At 25.7% G+C, this 20,104-nt stretch overlaps 2 protein-coding genes across 2 annotated transcripts; one reads left to right on the top strand and one right to left on the bottom strand.

Moving 5' to 3' along the window:
- Positions 1 to 1,661: 1,661 nt before the first annotated feature.
- Bm18561 (Uncharacterized protein) lies at positions 1,662 to 5,352 on the bottom strand (the record flags this gene model as incomplete). The annotated part of the gene is made up of 6 exons (XM_043079260.1): positions 1,662 to 1,909; positions 2,330 to 2,445; positions 3,173 to 3,283; positions 3,590 to 3,816; positions 4,783 to 4,921; positions 5,207 to 5,352. 6 exons carry the CDS (start codon positions 5,350 to 5,352, stop codon positions 1,662 to 1,664), a joined length of 987 nt encoding a protein of 328 aa, XP_042935194.1.
- A 10,975-nt stretch (positions 5,353 to 16,327) lies between these two features.
- Positions 16,328 to 19,446, top strand: Bm278 (Uncharacterized protein; the record flags this gene model as incomplete). The annotated part of the gene is made up of 3 exons (XM_043079259.1): positions 16,328 to 16,353; positions 17,051 to 17,233; positions 19,443 to 19,446. 3 exons carry the CDS (start codon positions 16,328 to 16,330, stop codon positions 19,444 to 19,446), a joined length of 213 nt encoding a protein of 70 aa, XP_042935193.1.
- Positions 19,447 to 20,104: the final 658 nt, after the last annotated feature.

Below are 20,104 nucleotides of genomic sequence, written 5' to 3'. Positions count from 1 at the left end.
TATGGGTCTTATTAATATAAAACGCTTGCAAATTGAATACCATCATAGCAAAATTGTTTATAGATAAAACTTAAAGAAAAAAAATGTTTGTAAAATATTCAACTGATAAACAATTTCAAGATTAAAGTTGTTCGGTGTCATAAAAATTTCTTAAATTTCTCAATAATTTGATTGTTAATACTATTGAAATATTTTTCATTTATACTGTTGAATAAAGTTTGATAGATTAAATTATAATTGCCAGAATCTTCCCTAAATATATTTAGAATCTCATGAAGAATGTAATATAAAATGAAATTTCAATATTGCCGTAATCCAATTACTCATTCTAAGAGTTTTTTGCATGATTATTTGCAATAATACCTAACATAAAGTTTTGGATCACAATCATTGTTTATTGCGACATTTCATTATCAGAAATAATCATTAGAAAATCTACGACCATTATTATTAATTATCAAATAGCACGCATTAACTATTAATGAAAAGCGAGATAATTCATTATTTTCGAGAGATTTTTGAAATAAGCTGAATTCATTATATATTATTAGTAGCACTAAATAATACAACTAAATAAGACGGTTAAATGTTATCAAATATACGAGCAAAAATTAATTGTTTCAATAAGAAATATTATATTTGTTGATGAAGAGATTATTTTTTATTACTAAATACTCTGTGGTATTAAAAATTTCTATGAAAATTCGTTCTCTTTCATTTGTGATGACATTCGTATGATATTTCATGAGTTATTTGCTATTGTTGATTATTGCTTATATTCTTAATAATAATTAATAACTTCGATTGAGAAATGTTGCGTGAAGTATTTCAAATTTTTCCTTACATTTTTTATTATTTTATTATAATTAATTATTAATGAAAACTTCGAGAAAAATTTTTTTCTCATAATCATAACGATGTTAGGAAGCATTTATCATTTGTTGATTATTGCTCACATTTTCGTTAATGTAATTCTGGTCGAGAAATGTCGCAGTCGAATGAAATAGCCGAAATTCTGCTTTGCATTTCTGTTATTCAATCATCATATATTTATGATTTCATTAAATTAACGACAATTTTCTTATTATTAAATAGCAATGTTAATTTTAAGTTGTAGGATGAATAAAGTTTTTTTGAAACGAAAGATGAAATGGATTAATTATTTTGTTTTTTAACGCTAGATATGATACCAATTCCTCTTCTTATTTTTAGTTTTTGAAAGTTTTTTAATAATTTTCAAACGATTATTAATTTATTTATTAGATTTGTAAAAAGATTTCTCAAAATGTGACGTATTGTTTTTCAAATGCATGAAACATATAAAGTTTACTTCATGATTCATTCAAACATAAAACTATTTACTGCACATTAAAAAAAAAAAAATAATAATTCGAAAAATAAATTTTATATTCAAAAATAATTTGCTTTTGTTCAGATATATAACAGAATAAGTCATTTATCATACAAATTATGCTTTATTTAGAAAGAAAAAAAACAAAATTCTGATGCAACAAATTACAATGTTTACAAATAATTGGAATTGAATGCTTTGTAATTTAACAAGCACTTTTCTAATTTAAGTATTTCTGCTTTAAACAAATATATTTGAAATTTAAAATTTATTTTCAAAAATTTTACCCGAAGCAATGATACTACATGAATTATTTAATAGATGTCATTTTGTTATTGTTAGAAGTGATACGATTTACAGGTGTACGAATTGTTAAACGATAGCATATTAAACTGAAAATCTTTTCACGGACATCGTCTTGACGATAAAGAAATAGCATCGGCATATTAAAAGAATTCAAATATGATAATAAATTACAATACAAACCAATGTGAAGGCAAATTTGATAATCCATTTTGCTGCATATCGTTTGAATCAGTGATGGTGTAACATGCAAAACTGTAATTTTTGTATTTATTTGAAAAGCAAACAGAAAATCGTTTGTTTCTCAGTCTAAGTTTCAATTTATTGCTACACTTTATGCTTTTATCTGATATCTTTTGAATAAAATTCGCATTGCTACCATTTGAAATGCTAGGAGACAAAAATTGTTGTCTTAATTACAATTCAGCACATCAGAATTTCGATAAAATTATTTGTATACTCTTATAAATTAACTTTTATGTTTTCATTTCTACTATTATCAAAATTTATCAGTAAATAATTGTTATGAAAGTAAAATATATATTAATGTTTGCAATAAAATCGTAGTTGACGCAATTTTGCCATTCAATAAATAAATTAAAATTAGCTCAAATTATAAAAAAAAAAAAAAACGATTTAAAAAATGAACAAAGCATAATAATTAAAAACTCTTACATAGTGTAATTATACAGGAAATGAGTGCTGTCAATGTGAATTCCTTTTGCTTCTTCAAAAAATTTTGCAAGTCTCGTCCTACACTTTGTGTATTATTTGCAATTCTATTAAAATGCCTAAAATTATTGGTAAAATTTTGTAAAAAATAATAAATCACTAACAACAAGAAAATATATTATTTATCGATGCTATTTTTAATGAATTCATTGAAAATGGAATTTTTTTTCATATGATGAAACAGCGGTAATATTGATACGTACGACAAATATCCAATCCAATAATTTTCTGTTCAATTGGTTTTTTTTTTTTTTAATTTTCTTTAATGTAAAAATGATTTTTTTGTTTTCAATCAGTTTGGTTGTTTAGCTTAATTCCTGAACTAGAAAATTGAGATTAAAAAGACTTCTGAGATTTTTGATCATTAGAAACTATTGAAAGAGCAGTACCGATTATACAGTAATTCTTAATGATTAAATAAACTATTTTGCATGTTTCATCACATTTTATTTTGCTCATTCATTTGCTCTATGACTTTTAATTAGCGATAAAAGCAAAAGTGAAGAGAAGAAAATGAGAAAAGATGGAAAAAATTTATTGAATTATATGGATTCATCACTTATTACTTTATTGTCTTTTATATTATAGGTAAATTTCATGGACTAAATTTTTTTTGTGTCTGAAATTTGATTCATTTGACATATTGTTGTTATCTTGACACCTGAACATCTACTATTATAATGATTTCTTAATTAGACACATGAGTTTAATTATAATTTTTTTTTACTTTTTATTTTGAAAATATTCATTTTTTTTTTTTTTAATATTGAAAAATAATAAGCCAACCGTTTGTTACAGTGCACGACACACATCATTACAATAACACTCATTAAAGCGCTTGATGTGCTGAATAATTGCACCAAAAATAATGCCTTTGGATCAAGTGCTTTTTGATGACTGAAAATTAAGTTCTAATTTAATTAAATTCTAATTTACAATAACAGTCGATCGTCGATAAATGTTTTCTTTTTTATTTTGATATTAATAATAGCAAAATACAAAATTCTTTGTGGTAGTTGTAACAAATATCATAATTAAATATGCATGAAAGTAAAATTTTTAGTTATTTAACATATGATTCATTAGATTTGTGTTTAATAGGTGATACTATTAATTAGTGTATGATATTACTTATAGCTAAATTCTTCATGACAATTTAAATTATATTATTCTAAAAAGTCTCAATTTAATATGAACACTTACGCGCAATTGCTTCCAGTCATTTTATCTGGGCTTAATTGAGTGATAATAATACTTAACAGTGCAATAGAAAGTGATATAATATACAAGCCAATCAATAAAACTGTGTTTAATTTTCGAATAGATCGAAAATAATAAATCGGATAAGCTACGACAAGTAATCGGTCAATGCTATTTGCCAGTAAGCCAAATGCATTTAATAATTTCATTTGCATAAGGCCTGTGCTAATCTGTAATTATAGTATGATTGAATTAATAACAAAATTTGAATTCATTTTATCTTTAATTGGTTAAGCAACAGAAAAAAAACTACTGCTAAAATTAGCTGGATGAAAATCTGGATGAAATATGAATAGTCTTTTTTTATATTAACGATAAAATTTTTATGTACTATTTCATTAAGATATTTTTACTAATTAAAAAATTTAATTATAAATTTTTGGTTCAGTTTGATTTTTGCAATTATCTAAGATGTATCAACTTATGAATTAATTAGTGCTGTTGTTGGCTAAAAGAGAAATTTTGCCTATTATAATTAGATAAAGCTCTAAATATCACTTTCTTCCAACGCCTGTTGCTTCTTACAAGGTTAAAATTAAGAAATAATTTATAATAAATTTAACAGTTAAATTTTAATTATAGCTGCGAGAATAAAGTGGTGCTATTCAACTAATTTGATGGTTATAATATAGTAAAAAGTTGAAATTATGCTTCATTAATTCAATTTTTTTTTTTTTTTTTTATAAATGCAATTTACTGAAAAAAAAGGTAAGGAAATAATCAGTTATTGTTGCCTTGCATAAAAAGAAAGCTATAATTTTCAGCGAGAGAATCAAGTTCTATGCATTTATTATTTTTAGTGAATAAACAGAAGAATAAGTAAAATATAAATTAAAACTTTTATTAAACAAAATCAAAATTAATGGAAAATTCCATGTCGAAAAAGGAAGTGAATGAAGTGGCATTTAGCAACATTCCTATTTTATTGGATTCAAAAAATTTTACCTTTTTTTATTATTATTTCATAAATTCTCTATTATGTGACAAAAAACAAGCAAACAAACGTTAGCTTTATTTTGCTGCAATTATAGCTCTTTTTCAAGTGTATTCCAATAAATAATTAAAAAACAAAATGTTGACTTTTGAAATTTTAAATATTCTGAAAGTGTTTTCAAAAAAAAATTATCGCAGCCAACCTGAAATACGCAATCCTTATTCGAAACTGCTACATTTTGCAAATAAGGTTTATTGAAGATGAGAATTGCATAACTCAGACTTAAGAGACCAGTGATACCGCCATGAATAAATACAAATGAAAGTATAAAATAATAACAACTGAAATTATCACTTTACAATGATATAATGTAATGCGTTAAAAATTATGGCATTGAGTGTTTTCTTAAAATTTTATTATCACTAATAAAAGACTAATAAAAAAAAAAAATTTTCCTTTTTCCATTCTGCTTATTTCTCTCTAGTTATCTATCAAATTTGTTCGAAATATAACCAAACTCATATCACACAAATTGATTTGTCTAAATGCAAAATATAATCTCGGAAAAAAAATTTATTCTTTAAATGTCAATTTTCAAACAAAAACTTTATTTCGGATAGATCTACCGGAAGTTTTTGTTAATGATTATTGCCATAAATAGCGGTATATTTATTACTGATAGCAGTAGACCAGTTGTTGCATAAACATAAGTTCGAATATAAAAAGAAATTTTATTCAAAAGATCAATTTCTCCGTATGTTGATGTGTTCATTTTGTTAATCCTGAAGATATTATAATGAAATACATGAAGTTTACATACAAGAATACATCAGATATTGCTTTATCAGTGGGATATTGTTAAATTGTTGATTACTTTTTATACAAAGAAAAATATAATTCGAGATTAGTCATTCATCACAAATCAACCAATGGTTTTTGCTTGTCACTAATAATTTTATAAAATTGCTGTTGGTTATGTTAGGTTACGATGGGTATATTCTATAACACAGCGGTACATATATATTACTGTGTCATCAATTACGGTAAGTAGTACAAAGAAATGAGTGAGGTTATCTGATTAATGATATAACCGCAAAATTCACCAAAACAGTTAAAATGAATTTAATAAAACTTATTTTATTTAAAAAAGCTACTTTTTCAAAGGACTGATAACATTAGAAAAATGAACGTCAATTTGAGGAATGAAATTTGTTCAGCACTTTTAAATTAGCTAAAAATAAAAGAATTAGGCATTTTCGCGAATTAACTAATAAAAAATATTAAGGAGAAATCATTGAATATTTAGTGCTAGCTACAATGTCTTTTTGATGGTCTATCCAAAATACTTTTGTATGTGATAAAGATAATATGAACGAAAATAAATGCTTTAGTAATATTTTAAAAAAAAAAAAACAAAGGTTTATAATAATTCTTAACTTAAACCACAACAAAAGTCATCAAACTTGAAATATTAAAAAAAAAAGAAAACAGTGAAATTCTATTTCTCTATTTATTTATTTGTTTTTTTTTTGCTAACATATATCACTAAAAATTAATTATTAAAAGAAATTAAATTCCTTACATAGCGCCATTTTCCAACAATTCTGCTCTTATCTATTTATTTATAATCCTTCACTTCTAATCCTCTACATTTTTATTTCTTCTAGACAGCATAGAATAGACGGATAAAATTATCTGCAAATAATTAAATCATTTTTGAGACAAAGTTTCAAAGAACTGTTAAATTTACTTCATTTGTAATTATGAATTTATCAAACAGAAAATTCATTCCACTAACAAGCTATTTTTTATTCGCAAAAATGAAGTAAAATAGAGAAGAAAAATCTTGAAGAATAAACAGAAAATCGAAAAATGCAGAAATATATATATTTGCATTTAATAAGAACTGAGCAGGCATAATTCTGAAATGCACTACTGATTTTAGTGATGTTTGAAACAGTTTGAATTAATTTCTTTTATTTCATTAGTTTTAGTTCATATCAATGCATGAAAATCCTTTTTTTTTTAGAGAAAATGAATGAATTCTTATACAAATTGCAATTTATATAATAACAAAAAATCACGCAATATTATTATTTTATTTGAATTGAGAACAATGAGTGGAGAGAAAAAACTTTTGAAATGTTTACTGTTGTAAACTCAACAAAATAGAATATAAATGCGATGATTTGTTAGTGCTCTTCTTTGAGTACGGGATAATTCATAGTAATTCATAAACAATCATTGAACAGTGAAATCTATTCAACTACCAATGTTTCAAAGCACTGTCATATTTATTTCAGTCTGTAATTATTCATTAATTTCAGAATATGAAAGAAAGAAAGGAACTGTTTATCATAATTCTACTTCATTATGTTTTGATATTAATTTGAAAAAATTTATTCACTATCGATTGTTTATAAAATTAAAAGTAATTTTTTGAGAGGAATGGTAAAACCGTACCATATTTTGAACAATATATGCAAAAAAATGCAAAGCAAAGAAAAGTGCAAAAATGCAATTAGTTATTCTGAAATCGGTAATAAGCAGTATTCTTTTCTAAGTATTATTTGTTAGCTGAGTGATTTATGAACTACGCATTTTGATGATAAAAGTGAAGAAAAATTCAATTATTCTGCTCAATCATTTAATTTTGTCAGTTTAAATTATATCACTGTTTTTGTAGCCAAAAATGTACAATTAAATTTCAGTCAAATATTAGATTTTTTCCAGCTTCTTGAAAAACTCTAAAAATTACTGCTTATTTTACTTCATATGTAATAATTATAACTTCTTGTAAATTATGCATTTTTCCGTGTGTAATCTGAAGGCTGTTTTTTTCTACTAAATTAGAGGTAGTTTAAATCAATAATGATTCAGATGAAGCAGTGCAAAAGAATTTTATGATATTTTAGTTTAACTTATTTTAACTTATGCTGGCATAATTTAATCTGCTACAATTGAGTTTTTCAAACATTCATAAATAATAAAATATTTGTATAAATAAAAAATATTTTCGCACTTTGTTTCAAATATGGTGATATTTAATACGAATTGATGCTGTATAAGATAACTATTATCTGTATGCAAACTTTATATGTCATCAAACTTTGTAATTTATAAATGTCACCAAATTATTAATTTTGTTACATATATCACACATTGTAGATTTAAAATTTTCATTAAGAAATTTATTTCTTTCTTGTGAAAATGTTCATTTATTTATTTTCAATTCAAATACAAATACAATTTAAGTATGAATGAATATTTGGCTTTAAGAATGATTCAAATAAATTACATTCAATCAATAATGATATCATCATACATGTTAGATTTATTTCAATACATTTATACCGTTGGCTGATATAAAATTGCTTTCAAATGCCTTAACAATAATTGTTCACTTTTAAAGTTTTTAATTATTTAATCTAAATTAATTTCTTAAATTCAGTTTTTTTTTTCAGAAAAATCTCATGCTCAATCAAAAATTTGATCTTTTCTTTCTAAAAAATGAAACTTTTACTAAATCAGATATTTGATCTATTTTATGAGGAATATTTTGCATGAATGGATTTCAACGTTCCTTACTTTACAAACATTGAACATTATCATCATTATCATTGGTACTATTGCTATCGCCTATAAAACACCTGATATATTATAAACTAGAAAAACAAGTGTTAGTGTAAATGAGTGTAATAAATTACAAAAGTTTATTTCATAAAAGCTTAAGTAAAAATGTTTATATGAATTAATTTAAATTAGTCATTGGAAAAACCGAATTTTGAGAAAATCTTGGTGCTTGCTCGGTGCAGTATTTGTTTAATTTTAGCATTACAAAGATTCGACGTCGAATAAGACTATGTGCCATTCCAAAAATGAATGCATGTGACAGTCCACTAATTGATGCGCATAATTGAATATAAAATGCTAATGTTTTAATAAACTGAAATGATTAAGAAATATTTGGAAGACATTTTTTAATATGTAATATCACATTTTACTAAAAGATGATTAAAATATACCATTATTACTTTTCCTTTCTTTTTTCTTTTTATTGACCATTATACTTATATATATATATGATGGAATATTTAATGAAAATTTAATGAAAACAATAAATTTACATTTGATTGAATTCTTTGTGCGCAACCATTTATTCCACCTGGAACAACACCAAATACTGCTGATACAATGATAACATAAAATGATGCACGGCTTGCCTGTATTATTTGATTATTTTATTAGGTATTAGAGTTAAAAAAATATTTAAAATACATAAATGATCACTGGTTTAAAAATGCTCAAAATTTCTGCTAACCATTATTCATGCAGCAAGTTCATTACTTTCTTTTCTCTTTACATTAGCATGTTATATATAATCTATGTTGTGATTTTCAATGACATAAAAAGTTCTCAATAAGTACATATTATTTGAATCCTATTTGAAATTATTTGTCGAAAAGTATACTGTACAGCAATTTCTGATGCAGTAACTACTATACTGTACAGCAATTTCTGATGCAGTAACTACGATATATTAAATAACATTTCTAAATAAAACTTTTTAAAAACAGGCGTCAGAGAAATATTAAAACTTGTAAAACTATTTATTTCAATGTAATGGAAAGGTTTTGAAAATGATAAGAGATCAAGCATTGTATGACAATTTCTAGTGCACAGTAGTATTGCATAATATACGATAATACAACTTATCATTTGGCAAGAGAAACAAGAAGGATTGTATTTTCGTTAGCCAAAAGTTGATTATCAGAAAATGAGAAGAAATATGTTGCTAGCAAGTTCGGTGTTATGATCCATTTATTTAAATGAAATTTCTGAAAATAATTTTTGATTGTTCATTTAAACTTTTACTACTAATGAAAAAAATAAAAAAGATACCTGACAAGAAATGATCTGTTATCACTTCGTAAAAAATGAGTGAAAAGAATGAATATGGTAGAAGAATTGGGATGAAATGTTAACTTATCGGTATATGAAACTTAAGTAATCATTGAAAAGAAAACGTAAAGTAGAATGCAAACTTTTCATATCTTTTTAAGCAGATATTAAAATAAAATGTAATTGTTCATTCTTTTTAATTGTTGGTTCATTTTCTACATGAAAAAAATCACCGCTTCGTAACTCATAGCAACACAATTAAATTTATCATTTCAGACATAATTTTTTAATTATAACAACAATAAATTAGAATGAAAATTATTTATTTAATTAGCATAAAAGCATAAAGGAACTAAGTAAAGGACAAAAAATAAGTAAATAACTAAAAGTAAACAACATTCTCAATAATTATTACGACTGATTTTTAGAAAAGATGGAAAAAAACGAAAATAAACAAAAAAGGAAAAAGACAAGAAACAACGCTAAATACTAATGGATGGTATAGTAATCGAGTTCATTTCACTAATTGATGATAAATGATTATTTTGCTGAATAATTAATTGAGAACAAAATTTTACTTCAAATGTCATATAAATTTGAAAAATTTTCGAAAGCAAATCATTGCTACATAGAATAAATATCCGTTTGCATCCATATATATTGCATTTATTGGTTGCGTCATTTTGCAATAAAATCATATAAATGTTAATGTAATTGAATAAATTATTTGTTATAAAAGTCTAATTTTTGCATTGAAACATTATTTTGCACATTTCAATACAATTTCTAATTGTGAATTACACTTTGAATGTGGAAAATTGTACTCAAATGTAGTTAGATAATGCATTATATTTTCAATTACAAATTACTCTAAATGTACTTGTTTATTTTTGCATTTCTTGTTAGACTTATTTAAAGGAAATATCTATTTCCTAGTTTAAGTTTTGATTCACCTGCTCTTTATGATTGATCATTTCATTTAAAAAGTAATAAAGTCTGCAATTTTTTTCTCCTAGCAACGCATGAATGTATGCACCAATTTTCAGACATAATTTTTGTTTTTCATCAAACGCTAATTAAAACTATAAGTGATAATTAGAAAAAAAGAAAAGCGCACACCTTTGTTTTTTCTTTTCACACTTTACTGTATAAAAACCATTTAAATTGCTTTTTGCTTTAAAAAAAAAGATTTCATTCAAAAAAATATATTAATATTGCATTATAAGAATTTGCTTTTTTGTTTTAAAAAAATGAGAAAATAAATTAAATTACAGTGAAAATAAGCAAATTCTGAGCAGCAACTTTTATAAAAATATTTGTGTACTAAGCGACTAAATGCTGAAGTGATAATTACCTCAGACTTTACAAAATGATGTTAATAAAAAGCATTGAGAATAGTTTAACAGATCGACTGAGATCGCAAATTACTTGATTGAATAACTGAATTTTTAAACAGCTTTATAAATGAAATCTAGATAAAGGTAAACCTTGAACTTATTTTTTTAACAAATAGAAATTAGTTGTGAAAACAACAAATAAATATACGGATAAATTTACTAATTGCTTAAACCAATTACACAAACAGTTAATAAGAAATAGTTATTACAGGAGAATAAACCAAAACAAAATTTAGACAGTAAATATGTTTCACATATTTGATAGACAAATAACAGATGATTTTGTTATTGCACGAATTTTAAACAATTATGTATATGTTTTGTTGCGTAAATCTTCAAATTCTGCATTGTTCTAACCTTATTGGAAGCATTGCTGTTAATTATCTGATGATTAAAATTAAAAAAAAAAACTTAGTATTAAAAAATCGCCTGCCAATTGCATTTATATTTTTTGATAAATCCGGAAATGATAAACTTAAAAAATGCATAGCTCAGTACTGATGAAAGTACACTGATGTTACTCTTTTGGTTTTCATATCTTTTCGAAGAAAAACAATAGCACTGATTCAAGATTTTATGGATAATTGTTGAAATCAATTTTATTATCAAGTTAATTTGAGACAAGGAGCTAACTCATATCGCATGCAGTCGAGATTTTCTGAAACAGTAATGCAAATTTAATTTTTATGCTTAGAAAGAATCAGTATGAGGGCATTAACAAAATGTAAATGTAATAAGATTTTCTGAGAATAAAGTTAAAAATTATATTAGAAAAAAAGTCTCGAGAAATACAAAGTATTTATTAATGCATCTATTAAATGTAGATTTAGAGAGTGATTTATTTAACAGGTAATGAAAATTTATAAGCCAATGGAAAGCACCAAGATTTTCCAGACTTCATTTTATATTTATGAAAAATTTCGGATCAAGTTTTAGCGAAGTGGTACGAGATGCAACGAAATGAAATGAAAAGAGACAAAATTAAACAAACAAACGCGGAACTCATTCAGATTTTATATTTGCGAATTTTGAATATCCATATCATTGAATATTCATATCATTTATCAGGGGATTTTCTTGTTTTAATTATCATTGATTCAATCATCTCTTCCATTCATCATCACCAAATAATTCCTTATCAAACAAATAAAATTATTCGCACAAAAAATTTTGCTTGAATGAAAATTACTTGATAATACAAACAAAATTAATAAAACAATTATTACTTTTAATTGGTTTATTTTCATTACTATCGACGGTTAGGCGACAATTTGGATAAAGTATAGACACCAACGAATATCACACCGTTTATTCATGTTATTGTTATTATTACTATTTACTACCATACTAAAATTATTCATCAATCTGTTCTATTACTGCATACATAAATGCATGCATAGCAAAATCAAATGGTAGCAATAATAAATAATTAAATCAATCGTTGCTGTGTTGATCAAAAATCCTTCATAAATATAAAATATGAGTGCAAATCCAATTAAGGAATAAAAAATGTCATGGAAAAATCTAGAATTAAAATTCCCTTGGAAACATTTAGATACAAAATTGCTTTTGAAAAAAAAAATTTTTGCCTTAATAATATATAATACTATTGACTGAAAGAAGAGAAGAAGCATTTAGAAATTGTCTAAAAATTAAATCTGTTTTAAATGAAATAACCTTTTAAAAAAGATCAAGCAAAAGAAATCAAATTATGCAAATTTTTTGGAACTAACTGGTATCATAATGGGAACGTCATTCAATTAATATTAAATTCATGATAAATTGTGAGCTCTCAGTACAATCCGCTAAAATTTCTCGTTTCTACAATGAAAAAATTTAAATTATTTCTTCAAAACATATGAAAAAAGAATATCTCTTCGGATCAGACTATAAGTGAATAAAATGGAAGATTATGAAAAAGGTTCATATTCAGATTTCATTTTGTATTCGTGAAAAACTGGGATGAAATGAGACGGAATGAAATGAACCATTCAAAAAACATTATAAAAATAAGAATAATAAAATTACAGCCTAAATTGAAATAGAAAAATCATGATAAAAAAAAACAAAAATTTTTAAAAATTCATTAAATAATGATTGTACAATGATAAAATTTAAATCATTCCTTCAAAACATACGAAAGGCCACAATTAAAAGACCAGTAAAAGACAAATATACAAAGAAGAAAAATGTTACGTATAGATTAGCGAGCACCGAAACGTGCAAAACATCAAAATCCCTGCCGAAAGTTCTGTCACTCAGTGATACTGTCTGTGAGTGATTTTACAATAAGTAGAACAAAGGAATTTTCCAGAAATGTTTGGAACATTTTTGGTGCTTTCGTAGTCTTTCTGATTGTTTTTATTATTATTAGAATTGTATTATTATAATTTTTTTTGCTTTTTATTTTCTTTGATTATGTTTGTTTTTCTTAATTTCAATTATAATTTTTTAAGTATTTGTTATGGTTATAATTTTTACAATGTTTTTTGACTGGTATATTGTTTTTTTTTTCTTTTTTTCCTTTCTCTTATTAAGTTTGATTAGTATTAATTTAAGATGTGGAAGCTTTATACGGGGATTATAAATATTAGATAGATCATACTTTTAACTTGAATTTAGTTTAATTAAAATTTCTTTTTTTGGATTAGAAGATGTCTTCCAAAATTTGTTTGGTTTTTTTAGTTTTTCTTCCTGCTAGTTTTACTTTGAATTATGTATGAAATTTTGGTAGTATATTAGGTATTATATTAATATCTCAGATTGTTACTGGTTTTTTTATAAAACATTTTATAATTTCTCATAGCTCGTGTTTTTTTCTTTTATTATTTCTGTTTAATGTACGTTTTTGGTCGTCAGTCATTTCGATTCTGCATTCCGGTTTTCTTTACAAATGATTTATTTACATTGTCTACATATACAATGTGTTGTTAAGATCATAGAAAAAGTCATAAAATTTATGAAAAAAAGAAAAGAAAAAAAGGAATGCACTTCAGTTACAAAAATAAAGGAATGATCATTGGCGATCACTCGAAATATTACGGCAACTTTAATGTTATCAAACACTTCTAGAAAAATTCCTTTGTTCTACTTATTGTGAAATCACTCCCTAGATGGTATTACTGAGTAAAAGAGTTTCTGGCGGCGATTTTGATGTTTTGCACGTTCTCTAACTTGTGCATAGTTATTTGATGTTCTTTCAGTCTAGCTGGTTGTTTTTATTATTATAATTATTTTTTTTTTTTTGATTTTTATAATTCTTTGTTTTTTGTTTTATCTTATTTTTTTGAAATTTAGGTTATGATTTTTTAAAGTACTTTTGTTATAATTTTAGTTTTTATCATGTCTTTTTTTTTTTTTTTTTAGTGATTATACTGTTATTTTTTCTGTTAAATTTCATAAGTATTAAGCTTTGTACGGAGATTATAAAATATTAAATGGATTTTACTTTATCTGATTTAATAAAAAAATTTTTTTTGGATTTAAACTAAGTTCATTAAATACATCAAAATGACAGTGATTTTAAATTAAAAACGAAAGTAGTTAAATTGCAACTGAATTAAATTTATAAATTAATAATTAAAAAATTAAAAATGGGGAAAGAAATAAAAACAGTTGTCATGGAAAAATTTAAAACCAAATAAAATTTATAAATACCATTTAAATTTAATTTTGATTTAAAAAAAATTTTTTTAATTAGAAATGAAGTAGTTAGTTTTATCTTTATAAATATTGTAAAATGAATGTACACAAGCCTTGCATTTTGAAGAGGATAAGAAAGCTATTCTCGTCTTCTCCATTCTCATTATAACAGGCTCATCTATTTTCATAGTAATCTTACTGTCTATCTCTATTTTAATATTCATGAATATTTTCTTCTGTCATTGCACAGTGATATAGTAGACAAAGCCTTGTTCACCCACAGTCTTCATTAACATTACCGGCACTTTTTTTACTAATATTCAAAGCTCGTAAATATAAAATAAAATCCGAATGCGTTTCACAGTTTGTTTCATTTTATCTCATTTTATTGTATCTTGTACCACTTCGCTTAAGCTTGATCCGAAATTTTTCATAAATATAAAATGAAATTTGAATGTAAATTTAATTAAGAAATTTTGTCATGGAAATATTTAGTCATGGAAATACACTAATAACATCTGTCTTGTACAAAATTAACATTTAGCATACATCTCTTAACCAATGTGAATTTTTTTTTCCCAAATATTTCTAGTAAATTTTTTTATTTTGTATGAATGTATAAGAGAGATGACAGATTAGGAGAAAACACTGATAAAATCTATCTTATACAATTAATATTTAGCATATATCTCTTAACCAATGTGAATTTTTTTTGAAATATTTCTAATAAATTTCTTCATTTTGTATGCATTTCAAATGCTAAAAGCTGTGCAAAAAACTGTGGTTGTACAATGAAGATTTGCTTACATAAGATAAATGCTACTATTATATTGTCATATTTTCAAAAAAAAAAAAAAAAACTGAAAATAAATAATTGAACATACTCTCGCTGAATCAACTTTATCTGCATATTCCCATGTTTTTTCCTATTATGGTCACGTAGAAATTGATACTATACTTGCGTAAAATATCAGTGGAAAAAAAAATGAATTGGCATCAATCAGTATTCATTTCTCTGATAATTATCAAAAACATATCGTGAAGATGAATGTCAATCAGATTTCATTACTTCAGCGATTTCACCGAAATCTATTTTACTAATAGTAAATGAAGAAATAAAATAAAAACTTCCTTAATAAGGATCATTTATTGAACGCATAAAAATAACAACTTATATTCGTTACAAAACATAAAAATATGCTCAGTTGATCATTTGGCTATTCTCAGTTAATCATTTGGCTTGAAATCTTATTGAAGATTTAAAAATTTTCCTCAGATATATTATATACAATGCGTAAATGTGGGATGAAATTTTACGTCATTTGAAATTCTACTATTTGTCAAACAATAGTAAACAAATGTCGCATTGAAACAGACACAATATGATGTTTGTACTAGAATTTCCAGGACAATTAATCGCAATGCATTCAATTTGTGAGGATTAATTCATGGATTATTTTATGTACATTTGCACATATTATTGATGACTAATATCATTTATACGAACCAGAAGAGAATTATTTTGTGTAGATAGTTTATCATGGCCATGACAAATATGACTAACTGGTTGAAATATTGGCTCTAAATTATGACATTTGTTTGTCACTTCTTCGTGCTTGAATTTCTATCCAGTGTTGTGATTACTTTTCTACTGTTGTTAAACATATCATACATATCACTTAGTGTTGCCCACTAACCCACGTGGGTCCCACGAACTTCACTTCACGTAATCATCGATTCCGTTCAGCATCTGTTTATTTCGTCAAAATTTGTTCCTATTCTAGACTGATCGATATTTGTGTGGTTATGTTCTTCTACCTGCAAAGCGGGAAGTAGGTCATAGAAAGTTCGGGATTTTTGATCTGATCAGTTTCTGATATCGGTTACTGTTTGCTGCCAGTATCGCAAACATGCTCCCCTGGAGAACGGTGAGTTGAATTTTCCGCTCCCCTCTCCTCCTCCCCTTCCCTCCCCTTCTCCTCTCCCTCTTCTCCCTCCTCTTCTTTCACTCCCTCCCCTTCCTCTTCCCCTTTCTCTTCCCTCTTCTCCTCTCTCTCCTGTCTTCTCTATCCTTCCCCTCCTGCTCTCCCTCTTCTCCTCTTCCTGCCTCCTGTCCTCCCTCCGTCCTACGTCATCTTCCTCTCTTCCCTCTCTCCTGTCCCCTCTATCTCCCCCTTTCCTCTTCTTTTTCCCTCTTTCCCTTCTCTCCCTCCTCTTTTCTTCACTCTCTCTCCTGGAGGTGCTGATGAAAACAACGACGAGCAAATAATTTCAACTTTAAATATAGATGCTGAAGATGATGGGTATCTTTTATACCTTGAAGCTTAGTATTCCTTTTTTTTTTTGAGTTGTAATGAATTTTTGTAACTTTATTCTTGAGCTAATAGTTCCCTTCTCAATAAATCATAAGCAGATATATTACAATGGTCTTTTCGTTCGATCAACTATGTTGGCTTCTTTTCATGTTTTTGTGCTATTCGTGATCATATAGAATCCCTAGAAAAAACTCTTCAAGGTTATTTATTTCAGAAACAGTGTAGCAAATGGTGATAAAAGACAGCAGAAATCAGGAAATCTGGATCGTTTGGATGCTTTATATCACCACTGGAAAAGTTTAAGTTTAAATTTTGAAAAACAAGCAGAAAATTTCGAAAAACGGTTGAAAGAGGAAAGAGATCGAACAGATGCCGAAATGCAAAATGCGGTAGTTACGTAAGTATTACTCTTTCAAATCATTCATACTGAAATTTCTATTTCTCTCTCTCTCTCTTTCTCTCTCTCTCCCCTAGTAATCCATAGTTCAAAAATTTCTTTTAAATAATTCATGCATATTTATTAATGCTCCGCTGCGATCAGTTACTGAAAATGATTATTATGATTAATTATTTCAATAAATTGAAGATGAACGGGTTGCGAGCTCGCTTTTTTCAATTTTTTTTTTTTTTTTTTTTCACATCGAAGCATTAAATTTTTGAACCAATTAACTGATGAAATGGTTCTCACTGCATGCTACAGAATAGTGGAATCACTTATTGCTGATTTTAATTTTTTTATTTGCAAAATTATCAAGATATATGTTAATTTTGTTAGCTGTTTCTTCAACATTTTTTTCGCCAAGTACCTAAATAATCAAATTGAATTGCTCTTTGTAATATTTAAATAATAATTTAATCTTTTTTTTTTTTTGCTTAAATAATAATATTAATTTCATATGATAAATTTGTAAGTGAAAAAATTTCATCCATTGATTTATCAATAGTTTATTTACAATTTGAATTTACTTAAACTTATTAAATTTATTTACAATTTTTGTTGAGAATGAATAATTCAACATTAAAATAAAATTAAATAACTCGAAATATACCAAAATGGGTGTGAATGGATCAATTTAAACCACATGAATTGCCAATACTTTGTGCTGTTTCTAATTTATCACCTGTTAAAATTCCAAACTATAATACCACCTCCAATCAAATGTTCGACTGTTTTCTTGACACCTTGCAATTGTCTTCCTGATATTTTCTAAATTTAATCATTTTAGATTTCTAATTACTTCATTAAAATTACATCACCAATATACTATCATTTTTCTTTCTTCTTTTTTTAAAACCAGTGCATTTGATGCTAATTCTTTTCATCAAAATATACAAATGTAAATATGTAAATAAATTGTTAATCAATTTATACAAAATTACGCCATAAAAAAAAAATAATTAATAAGTTTTTCTTCTGACATTCTTCGCCTCTTGTAGAATTTACAAAAATGATTTATAAATTTAATTTTAATTATAGCTGTTGTCAAAAAAAAAAGAATTGTTTATAAATGAATTTATCACTATACCTTCTGTAACAACTTATCTTCAATTAGCTGATGCACCAAGTAATTCAAGATTCTGCAATTTATAAAGTTATTGCAAGCAAAAATGAAAATTGTTTCAATTTGAGCAAATTTTTTTCAATTTTATTATCATATAAATTCACAATTGGTTAAATTAGCTAATTAGTTATTCAAAATAACTAATTAGCTAAATTAAATTCTTCGAAATTTAGACTTATTGCATTGTAACTTTTTCAATTTTTTCCGCTTCCTCTTCAATCAATCAATCAGCAATAAGTGATTCCACTATTCTGTAGCATGCAGTGAGAACCATTTCATCAGTTAATTGGTTCAAAAATTTAATGCTTCGATGTGAAAAAAAAAAAAAAAGAATTGAAAAAAGCGAGCTCGCAACCCGTTCATCTTCAATTTATTGAAATAATTAATCATAATAATCATTTTCAGTAACTGATCGCAGCGGAGCATTAATAAATATGCATGAATTATTTAAAAGAAATTTTTGAACTATTAATTTCGAAAAACGGTTGAAAGAGGAAAGAGATCGAACAGATGCCGAAATGCTGTTAATGAACTTAAATCAGCATGACAACATTTTCGCTTGCTTTTTGAACGGATAATATAAGGTAATTAGTTCAATTAGAGATGTTTGCTGAAAATATATTTAAATTAAATTTTTAAAAAAAATTTAAAAAAATATATATTTAAATTAGAGATGAAAATATATTAAAATTAAATTACCATATATCTAAGTCGTAACAGAAAAAAGCAACAACAGAGTGCATTCAAATTTCTGCTATAAAATATAAATTTGCAATATAGAGATCTTCCAATCTGATGATCACTTTTGTAGACAAATGACGTAATGTTAAAAACCGACTCTCACTTTATAAAAGATAAAAAAACACCCAACAATGATTTTTTATTCACTGTAGTCATGCGCCTATTATATAAGGAATTTAAAAAAGGATTTTGTTTGGCTAATGATAAAATCCTTGTAAATGGTTAAATAATGCAAACGAATCGTCGAATACTCTATTACTCGATGTTATATGCATTATTAAATAGTATTAAATTATATTACAGATAGTTCATAACAGAGAATTTGGTTGGGAGTAACCGCAGGTGAAAAATTATTTCAATGGAGCGTGGACTGAGACAAGTCGGATCGAAGCTTGCTGTCGCTAAAACTGACCCTAGCGACTGTCATGAAACTTGGAATGAGTCTCGCAAACTTCCAAATAAGTTACAAAATATATGAAATAAAATTGCGTCAGTTCATAATACTAAAACGTCTTAATTGAACATTCTTTAAAGAAATATAAAACTGTTTCAAATTGCATGATGTAAACAAACATTATTCCAACACTCATCTCCCGCTGTAGTTGAGCTTATTTGCTTGTCTAGAATTTTTCAACCATTAACAAAAGGCATGTGCGTTATTCAATATTTTAAAAATTTCCCCTTTGTTCCAAACCAAACTTGTTTGTGGTTTTCTAGTCCAGTGGTCATTCTTATCAGAAACTAACAATGTTTAAGCCTTAAAGAGGTCCATCTCTTACTAGATAGAGCAATGATCATCACAGCTCTTTGCTCAATGTAATGCAAGTCAGTGCCCACTGTATCTAAGGATTTAAATCCTCTGTCCTGTCAGATTTTTGTATCAGCAAATTATGGTTCGGCTGCTTTCTATCACTCATTTAATTCAGTTTATTTAAATCCTTTAAGTTTTCGTCAATTTATTCGTT

Source organism: Brugia malayi (genome assembly GCF_000002995.4).
Source record: "Brugia malayi strain FR3 genome assembly, contig: Bm_v4_Chr2_contig_001, whole genome shotgun sequence".
In the NCBI taxonomy this organism is placed as follows: Eukaryota; Metazoa; Nematoda; class Chromadorea; order Rhabditida; family Onchocercidae; genus Brugia; species Brugia malayi.
Note: the sequence above shows the minus strand (reverse complement) of the source record. Positions and strands in the feature narration are given on the sequence as shown.